At 60.6% G+C, this 9,649-nt stretch overlaps 4 protein-coding genes across 4 annotated transcripts; 2 read left to right on the top strand and 2 right to left on the bottom strand.

Annotated features, from left to right (window-relative positions):
- Positions 1-2,397: 2,397 nt before the first annotated feature.
- SPRG_03900 (hypothetical protein) lies at positions 2,398-3,792 on the top strand (the record flags this gene model as incomplete). Its single annotated transcript, XM_012342494.1, has 1 exon — positions 2,398-3,792. One exon carries the CDS (start codon positions 2,398-2,400, stop codon positions 3,790-3,792), a length of 1,395 nt encoding a protein of 464 aa, XP_012197884.1.
- Positions 3,793-4,285: 493 nt separating this feature from the next.
- On the bottom strand, positions 4,286-5,561 carry SPRG_03899 (hypothetical protein). Its single transcript, XM_012342493.1, has one exon. It carries the CDS (start codon positions 5,528-5,530, stop codon positions 4,427-4,429), a length of 1,104 nt encoding a protein of 367 aa, XP_012197883.1. The 5' UTR covers positions 5,531-5,561; the 3' UTR covers positions 4,286-4,426.
- Positions 5,562-6,212: 651 nt separating this feature from the next.
- SPRG_03898 (hypothetical protein) lies at positions 6,213-7,699 on the top strand. Its single transcript, XM_012342492.1, has 8 exons — positions 6,213-6,374; positions 6,422-6,580; positions 6,627-6,762; positions 6,807-6,899; positions 6,939-7,001; positions 7,054-7,167; positions 7,213-7,401; positions 7,444-7,699. The coding sequence occupies exons 1-8, from the start codon at positions 6,232-6,234 to the stop codon at positions 7,669-7,671; spliced, it is 1,125 nt and encodes a 374-aa protein (XP_012197882.1). The 5' UTR covers positions 6,213-6,231; the 3' UTR covers positions 7,672-7,699.
- Positions 7,700-7,702: 3 nt separating this feature from the next.
- On the bottom strand, positions 7,703-9,538 carry SPRG_03897 (hypothetical protein; the record flags this gene model as incomplete). The annotated part of the gene is made up of 7 exons (XM_012342491.1): positions 9,080-9,538; positions 8,707-9,029; positions 8,583-8,652; positions 8,244-8,523; positions 8,060-8,188; positions 7,935-8,006; positions 7,703-7,881 (listed from the first exon to the last, which is right to left on the bottom strand). Exons 1-7 carry the CDS (start codon positions 9,530-9,532, stop codon positions 7,703-7,705), a joined length of 1,506 nt encoding a protein of 501 aa, XP_012197881.1. The 5' UTR covers positions 9,533-9,538.
- Between the last annotated feature and the right edge of the window lie 111 nt (positions 9,539-9,649).

Raw genomic sequence — 9,649 nt, 5'->3', positions numbered from 1 at the left:
CGACTTCGCATCACAGGCAGTGGGGTTTGGGACCCGAGGTCCACCGAGTCGACGCGCGCCCCGGCCGCCAAGAGCAACTCGACCACGTCGACCGCGCCGACAAGACACGCGTGGTGAAGCGCCGTGACGTTGTACGCGTCACACGCATGCGGCGAGTGCGTTTCGAGGAGCTCGGTGACGCGCAAGGCGTGTTTTTCGCGGGCGGCGGCGACGAGCGGTGGCAGCGTCGACGGCGTGCACGGCGGTGGCGCCCAGAGCGAGAGGCTCGACGAGCTCGCGGCGAGAAGGACACCGGCGGCTTCCCCTTCGAGGCACACGATCCCAATCGAGTCGGGCGACGAGGCTTGCAGCGCCTGCGACACGTTGTACGGCAGCATGACGCTGGGAATGGTAATGTGGTCGGCCGAGAGCTGGTCGACGCTCATGACGAACGCGGCGTCGGGGTTGGCGGCGTCGTTGTTGCCGACAAGGACGGCGATCGCGCCGGCGTTTTGCGCGCGCTCAATCTTTTCAGGAAACGTGCACCCGCCCCGCTCGACGAGCACAATGGACCCCGGCATGCCCGCCTTGTTGCTGAGGGCCGTGTGCGCCTGCAACGGGTGGCTAAACACGAGCCGACCGCGGTAGTACAGGCGCTTGCGCGACAGGCCAAAGTCGGCCAAAGGCGCGAACTGCACCGTATACGTGTCGGCCGATGTGGCGTAGAGCACGAACGCAAAGAGCGGCGGGAGCGGCTGGCTGGGACTGCGCTTCTCGGGCAGCATTGACGGTAGCAGCGCGGGCAGCGCGTCGCTTGGCGCAGTTTCCTTGGCCATCTACAAGAGCCTCATGCATCATGCAACACGAGTCGGCGGCGACCCACCACTTCGACGCGCTTCTTGACGACGTCGACGCTGGCTTGTACGACTTCGGTGGTTTGCTCAACCGTCTTTTTGACGACGTCCATTGACGCCTGAAAAATCGTCTATCGGTGTGGTGCCCGATGCGTCAGATTGCGTCCGCGTACCTTGGAGCGCTCTTCAATCTTGAGCTCGACGGCGGCGGTGAGGCCGTCGCGGAGCGACCGCGCGAGGCTGAGGCCGACCATGAGCACGGGGATCTCAATCCCGACGCCTTCGTGGGCGAACGCTTCGCCCATGCGCACGAGGTCTTCGCTCGAGTTGGTGAGGATCATGGCAATCGCGCCGGCGGCTTGAAGGCTCTTGGCCTTTGCAGCAAACGAGCACTCGCCTCGCTGGACGACGGCGATCTTGCCGCGCAAGGCGGCGGCGTTTGTGACACGCGGAAAGGCGGTCCGCGGCTCGGCGTGCACGAGGACGCCGGTGTACTTGGCCGGGGCTTGGGCGCCAAAGGTGGCAACGGGCGCTGGGATCTGGCGCAGCGTGCCACCGAGGCTTACATGGACGTACGCTAAGAGCGCCATTCTTCTAACTGCTGCCTGCTTTCGTGGTCGACCGAAGACGTTCGGAATTTGCTGTCCTCGAAAGATCGAAGCCGACCGCACTTCGTTGATTGGCTCTAATCCGAGGCATATCTTCCACTTTCTAGCCAATCCGACGCGGCGATTCAAAACTGAAGTTGGCCTTTCTCTCGACCAAGCGCGATGCCAGCCCCTTGGAAATGGGAGCACGATGTTAATCAGTGGCTCGGACGTGAAGGTGAGTGGTGGAATGAAGCGTCAACGACATGGTGGCAGACGCTTTGACAAGACGGCCAACGAACTAGAGAGCACTTTCATAAAACTGGTCAACATGGTGTTCGTTTAGATCATATTTTTGTGGGCCCTTGCTGTTTCCTACCGCGGAGTCCAAAAATGAAGACAGCTCAGCAGCTCGCTGTGTGCTTATTGCAACAGCATGTCAGCAACTACGTACGTGGAAGGGCCGCTCTACATTTGCGTATCTGCAGTTTCATTAGTCGAAATCTGCGCGCATGACCCCTCGGGTTGGCCTCCTCGCCGCACCCCCCGAGGTAGTTTGCCCGCCACAAGCGTAGCCACGCATCCGATCTAGGCGACGTGTTCGTACAAGTCGCGCCAGTGCACCCGCGCACTCAAGCGCAATGACCAACTGCACACGCTCTGCGAGTTTCACGGACAGCGCATTAGTGCAATAGCCACCGCAAGCTCAACGTCACACGGTGCAAACTGCGATGCGAGATGCCTCTCCTTCCACGCATCGCACCCGGTTTGCTTGTTTCCCCGTCGAAATGGCCTTGCGCACTGCACACGTACACTTGAACGAGCCATCTCGGGCTGCGTAGTCACCGCCCACCACACTCTATTGGACGCGCTCTGACAGGCTTCGAGACGCCGCTTTGTATAAACGAGCCCGTCGTATTCGCGCTTGCTGGTGGCCAAGACTGCGTACTATTCCTTTCTCGCTCAACGCCGCATCCATGCGTATCCTACTGATTTTGCTTGTGTGGCTCGCCGCTGTCCTCGCCGCATGTCCAGCTCGCGTGCGCAAGCCGTGGGAGGCGCTGCCAGCCTCGGAGCAGGCTCTCTTCCTACGTGCGTTGACGCTGTCGATGGACCGCGGCTACTACGCGCGCTTCGTCGCGCTGCACGCGGACGAGATGACCAACCGCGAGGCCCACAACTCGTGCGTCTTTCTCTTTTGGCACCGCAAGTTTCTCCTCGGATTCGAGACCATGCTGCGGTCGCTCAGCGACGAGTTTGCTTGCGTGACTTTGCCGTATTTCGACTATGTGCAGCACAACCTCGATTACGTGAGCCGCAAGTGCACGACGATTGCGTCCTGCGCCACGATCCTCGGCGCGTTTGGCGGCAGCGGGCCCTCGGTGCCGTCGCGGCCGGCGTCGCAAATCCTCGGGCACCGCTTTCCCGGGTCCCAGTGCATCTCGGCGTCGCCAGCCTCGCATTTCTGCGCGCCGGGGACGACAAGTTGCATGCGCTGCGTGCCGCGCGGTCCGTGGGCGTCCACGTACTTTAGCCCCGACCTCAACTTCAACCGCGTCAAGCAAAGCGTCTTTGCTGGCCGTTCGATGACGGCGGTCACGGCGGCGATCGAAGCGTCGCCGCACGACTCGATGCACGCGACGCTCGGCGGCGCGATGGCCAACCTCTTTGTCTCGGCCGCAGATCCGATCTTTTTCGCCCACCACGCGACGATTGACGTGCTGTTGAGCATCTACCACGAGTGCCTCTCGCGCCAAATTGGCGCCGCCGAAGCCAAGTCGGTGTCGGACCCACGCGTCTTTGAAGGCTGCGTTGTCAACAACGCGCCGCTGACGGCCAACTCGCGCGTGCTGCGGCTCGCGTCGACGCCCGAGTTGCCGTTCTTTGACAACGTCCCTCTCACGTACGGTGGCTGGGTGGATGCGACGCAGCTCGGCAACAGCAGCTACAGCTACGAGCTCCACGGGCTGCTTGGTACGCTCTATACGCAGTGCGATGCCGCGGGCACGACGACCAACGTGGCGGCGAGACGCTTGACGAGACACACGGTGCGTCACTCGAGTTCGGGCGATGCAAAAGCGTTTCTCGCGTGGCGCGCGGCCATTTACGCGGCGGCAACGTCGCAGGCGCTGGCGCCAAGCGCGATCGAAGACGAAGTGGAGAAGATGATGGTGGTGCTCTACGAACACTGTCTTCCGGGGGTGGTCGTCGACTACCCGACGGCCTTCAAGTCGATGTGGCGCATCAAGCGGCCGGCGACATCCAAGGCGCTCCTCGACGGCATCACGTCGGGCGCCAACCCGATCCGCATTAACGACTGGACCCAGATCAACCAACGGTACTACAACTGCTCGGGCGCGCCACAAGCGTAGCAGACGACATGGGCAGCTCCTAAGACCATCACAGATATGTACCTCTTTCGCATACATTCGTTACACTATGATTCAGTCATGGGATTCAGTGATCATCAATGCACAAACAAGGAGTAAGGTGGAGCTGATGTCTGTGTCGCAGTCATGCTCTCGCCATTTGCTAATTCAACTAGACCATGTGTCAACACCATGCCTTTGGACATGCCAACTAGAACCGTAGAACCCCTGGGTCGTCGTGTCGTGAAAGACAAATTTGATGGCCGTTGCAAAATGCGTCGCAGTTTAGTGTGCGAAAAACTCTAAACGGTCTCGCGCCGGTGCCGGCACAGGCATTTTCAGGGAATCCACACAAGCCGATAGATCACAGTCCCCTGGTTAAAGTCGAGCAGCGACAAAAACCATCCTCACTGGACGTGCTCGCGCCAGGCACGTCCAGAGGCTCCGGATGTCGGCTGCCAGATCCTATGGCTTGTAAGAGGGGTAGGTGTACACGGCGTCAATTCCCGCGGATGCGCCTGAACATAAATTTACGATTGCATCGCAGCTGTATAGCAATTTCTTTTCTAGACATGGGGCAGGGACGAGAGAACTATGCAATCATCGTTGGCATCCGCGTGTTAGGCCGCATCGTCGTCTACGACGTCTGCGAGGCCAGCTGCGCGAGGGCGGAGCGGAGGTCGTGCGGGTGGTGGACGCTGTTGAGGAACGCCTGCAGCGCTGACGTTGTCGAGCACGAGGTCGCGGCATCGGCGTCGTCGAGCGGCTCGCGCCGGATCGTGCGGCAGACACAGCGACCAGTGCCCGGGCAGCTCAGCGCTTGGGCTTTGAACGGCGCGAGGAGCGTCGGGCGGCCCAAGAGAAACTTGCGCAAGCACATTACGAGCTCGTCGTTCTCGGTCGTCGTCGGCGCTTCGTCGGCGGTGCCGTACTGCCGCAGCACGTTGCGGATGTCCGTGTTGGTCATGCCACCGTGGCTGCCATCGGGGTACGACCCGACAAACGTCTGGAGCGCGACGGCACTGTCGTGGTCGTAGATGCCCGAGACGGCCACGCGCGGCGCTGGACGCGTCCACGGCGCCCGTGCCCGCGCTTGGTCGAGGCGCGCGCGGACCCAGCCGTCGAGGACGAGGTCCGTATCGCGGTGAACAATGCCGTATGTAGTTTTTCCGTCGACGACGTCGGTTTGGAGCTCGAGCTCGTCGGCGTAGTCGCCCGGCCAGAGCTTGTTGTTCTCGACGTTCTGCTCGGCGACGCGGACGACCCAGCGGCCATCGCGCTCAAAGACGCCAACGACGACGGCGACGTGGCCGACCCACTGGTTGGGCGTCGATTGGTACACGAGAAAGTCGCCGACTTCGGGCTTCTCAGTGCCAAAGTTCGGAAGCTTCTGCAGCGGTACGATCGCAAAGTCGTCGCGCCGGCTCACATGCTCAATCTTGGTCCAGATGTGCGCCGCCCAGCTCAAGCTCGGGAGCACGATGCCCTTCTTGAGCACCCAGAAGCGGCGGGCGTACTCGACGCACTGCCACTTCATGCCCGTGCAGAGGCCATCGAGGAAATTGGAGCCGTCGTAATGCGGAAGGTCGGCGTCCGGGTTGTTCTTGTAGTTGCAGTTGTAGCCCTCGACGCCCATGCACGTCCCAAGAAGCGCGCCATGGCGCATGCCCGTCACGGGCGCCTTCTCGCCGTTCGGGTTGTCGCCGGGCCATCGGCGCTGGTGGGTCGTCGTCGCTGCCATGAGTTCGATAAATCCACGTCTGCCGAATTCGACGCCCGATTTTGATTTCTCGTAATCGTCTCAAGTTGAACCTCCGACACAAGATCTGGCTGCTGCCGAAGACGGTGGAAGGTCAAACTAAGACAGCAAATGGCTCCACCACCGTTCTCTTCTACTCCTCGTTTTAATGCATCGCGCTGCCCGTGCTTCAAGAGTCATGGCTCAACCTGTGGCGATGGCTTGCGGTCAGGTCAGTAGTACAGTCTGTGTGACCTCTGCTCCGAGGCGTTCGATCCTACTCCAAGGCTAGCACCCAGACCCAGAAATGATCAGAGACCAAGCAAGTAGAAATCGTCGGACGTCTGTGTTGTCGGTTGATTCCTCTCTTGTACAAATTCACGTTCCGTGAAGGAAGAGGTCGCGCAGACCACTTAGAGGTCTTGCTAGCATCCAGTTGACAGTATGCACATGCCAGCACGCAAGGACGGTGCTTAGCGGTTCTGTTGGCATAGCTTTTACGATGGAGACATATTTTCTTGGTCATCCATGTACTACAGTACCTGGATGCACCGATGCATCCAGGCAGCGCGACGATGGCGCCAAGCCATTGAGACGAGCCTGAGAACATTGGCTTCGAAAAAAGTATCCATCGACCATACGCTTTTCGTATGCGGAATTGGTTACCGGATTAAAAAAGTGGACAGGCTAGCCGACAGACGAGCATGACGTGGACTTGCCCCGCGTGCACGCTCGTCAACCCGAAGGAGGCGATGGCCTGCGAGGCTTGCGAGGGCCCTGGTCCTGGCGCTTCATCCTTTGCGACGTCCGGCGCCGTCGTCTGCAAGGGCTGCAATCAAGCCATTCGGTAGTGTACAGCAGCTGGCCGACGGCTTGACGACCGAACGTGCGTAGGCGCGGCGCGGGTATGCTCCAGGCGCTAGGGCGCAGCTACCATCCCGAGTGCTTTCGCTGCGGCGCGTGCCAGCGCGTCTTCGAGGCCAACACGCGCTTTCAGGTGCACGAGGCCGAGCCGTACCATGCCGCCTGTTTCCAAGAGCTCTTCCATCCTCGGTACGAGCGTCGTCCGCGTCGAAGCTTTGCTGCATGGACGCACTAGCTGTGACGTCTGCAGCGAGCTCCTCCCGATGAACACGAGCCAGCATATTGTGTACCGCGAGATGCCCTTCTGGCGCCTCAAGTACTGCGGCCTCCATGATCAACGCGCCCGCTGCTGCAGCTGCAAGCGCATCGAGGTGCATACCATCCACAATGGAATACTATTTCATGTCGGCAGTAGCCGACGGCGAGCCATCGTCGGTTCGAGTCGCTCCGTGACGGCCGCAAGCTCTGTTCGGAGTGCGCCGACACCGTTATCCTCGACACGTCCGAGGTAGAACGCTTGAGACGCTTCATTCTAATGCCGTTGCAGGTGCAACCCGTCGTCGCCCACGTCTGGTCGTTCTTGGCGTCTCTCGGCATGCACCTGCCCGCAGTAGCCCTTTGCATTGCGCTTACGTTTGAACCGGTAACATCTGCGTGTGTAGCTACCCGTGCTGCTCGTGGACTTTGAGACACTCAACGCCCACACGCACGACCACCACGCCAACTTACCCCGCGACGCAAAGGCGCCTGCCATCTACGGCGTCTGTCTCTCCGAGGTGCGTCATCGGCACGGTAGAGCATGACGTCTACAGCTATGATAGGTCCGCTACATCCAGCACATTGCCCACCGAGGGGCCACGGAGCGCATGCAGCTCGGCGATCGGCGGGTGAATGCGATCTTGATCTTGCACGGACTGCCGTACGACATGACCGCGCACATTCTGGCCCACGAAGCGACGCATGCGTACTTTAAGCTACACCCGGGCTTCCCATCGCACTTGTCGCCACAGGTATATACGCCTGCACGTTGTAGTGACGACGGAACTTGGTAGGTGGAGGAAGGCGTCTGCCAGCTCCTCGCGTATCTCTACCTCGAGTACATGAACGTGACCAGCGCGCCGGGCAATTTCCGCGCGACGCTGCGTGGCTGCTACGTCTACCACCTGCTGCACGACCCGAGCCCGGCCTACGGCGACGGTCTCCGCGCCGCGCTCGCTGCGTACAACCACCACAACTCGTTGCAAGCCGTGCTCGACCTTGTCCGCAACAACACGTTATAACCCACTAAACCCTTATCAAAAACAACCGACGCTAAACAAGGCCGCCGACTGCGCGCTGCCCCCGGTCCGAGAGCGACTTGTGGTGCGCCGCGAGCGACAGCTGCATCTCCTCGACAAGGTGGCGCTGGTACTGCAGGGACGCAAAGAGCGCCGTGTCAAACGACGGCTCGGAACTCGCGGTGTGCAGATATCGTTCCCGTTCTACCGAGCCTAGACAGACAGACAGACAGGTGAGCTTCACGAAGCACGCGCAGTCACTGTACCGAACGACGGGTTGAGCGAGTGGAGGAGCGTCGCATCTGACTTGGCGCGACCATAGTACTCGGACGGTCCCTCTAGAACGCAAGGCATGAGCGTCTGAAACCACGTCGTTAGGACGGTTGTCTACCCCAGCCGTACGGCTTGCCGGCGCTCTTGCTGCGAAACTTGGTCGACGACGCGGACGAAATGTCTGAGAGCGGCGAGTCGCACTCGAAGGTTTGCGACCGGTCAGCGAACGACGCATGTGTGCAGGACGCTATGACATACAGATGTGTGTGGGAGGCCGAGACATGGAAGAAGCCGCGTCGTACAAGGGCGGGACGGCTCGTCGAGCTCGTCGGCGGTTGGCGTCGACGGGCTAAACGCGTAGCGGCTTGAGGTGGACGAGAGCGTGCCGCCGCCGTTGAGCGAGAGCCGCGGTGTCCGGAGGCGCGTCGAGGTAAAGCACGTCTTGCAGTACGTCGCTTTGACAATCGGGTGGCCAATGTGCTTGTTGTGGTCCGAGACGGACGCGAGGTGGCTGAACCGGCCCATCGGTCGCACGTTTTGCAGCGGCTGTGGAATCACGACAACGCATTTCGTGCAGGTAATCTGATCGATCCATAAGAACCATATCCGATCGTAGTGGACATCTGGAAGGTGAAGTGTACCTGGCCACACGTTCGGCAAAAGCACCAGCGGTTCGAGAACGACGGACAGGTCGCGCACTTTTGCGTCGAGCTAGTACGACAGAGTATTGAGGCGCGTCCTGCCAACAAACAACGAAGTGTCTACCGGTCTTTGGCACGCACGGACCGAACACGCGGCGACTCCATGAGCCGGCGCATCTGCGCGAGCTCCGAGAAGATGGTCACGTTGGCATAGTACTTTTGCGACGTGCGCTTGTTGTAGATCCACGCCGGCATGTTGCCCATCGGGTTGAGGTGGCCGAGAATCGTAAACTGGACGCTGCCGTTCGGGAGCTCGGTGAAGAGAAACCCGAGCTGGTACTGGAACCGGACCACGTGCGGAAAGGGCGGAAACGCTTTCGACTCGATCGTGTGCCGCACCTGGAAGAGCGTCCGGTTGCCGTTGCTGTCGAGGCGCGTGCCCGATTGCTATGCAAATTCTTTCGATCGGATTGACGCAACGCGATGGCATGTCGTACCTCGACGTACACGGTGTCGCGCGGCTGAAAGACCGTGTGCACGGGCAGCGGCAGATGCACACGCGCGTACTTGACGCCAAACCACCGGAACGGGTCGTCGTCCGTCTTGGCCATGTCGGTCTGCAAGATCGCGCCGTCGAGAAAGTCGTACTTGTAGAGCAAGCTGAGCACGACGCGGTGCGCGTGCGTCGTCGGCGTGTAGAGCCCATACGCGAGCTCGTCGAGCGTCGTATCGCACGTGCCCTGGATGAAAAACTCCTCGAACGGCGACGTCGGCGTCGCGCGCTGGTAGCACCGGTACCCGTGCTTGTCCATCGTCATCTTGTAGCCGTCGGCCTCGAGGCTCTTGTGGCTGCTCACGGTCGTCGCCATGGCCTCCTTGGCGAACGCACTCGTTTTGCGAAAGTGCTTGGCGAGGTCACCGGCGCTCAGCTCAATGCTCGGGTACTCCATTTGCCGCCAATCTGGAAATGCCAGCGTCCGCCGCGCGCGGCATCTGATCCCGCGTCTTTTTTTCCTCGGCGCGGCTTCTTTTTTTAAATAATATTTTTTGATTTGGATGTTGGGGCG

The sequence above is a fragment of the Saprolegnia parasitica genome (assembly GCF_000151545.1).
Source record: "Saprolegnia parasitica CBS 223.65 unplaced genomic scaffold supercont2.10, whole genome shotgun sequence".
Taxonomy (NCBI): domain Eukaryota; phylum Oomycota; class Saprolegniomycetes; order Saprolegniales; family Saprolegniaceae; genus Saprolegnia; species Saprolegnia parasitica.
Note: the sequence above shows the minus strand (reverse complement) of the source record. Positions and strands in the feature narration are given on the sequence as shown.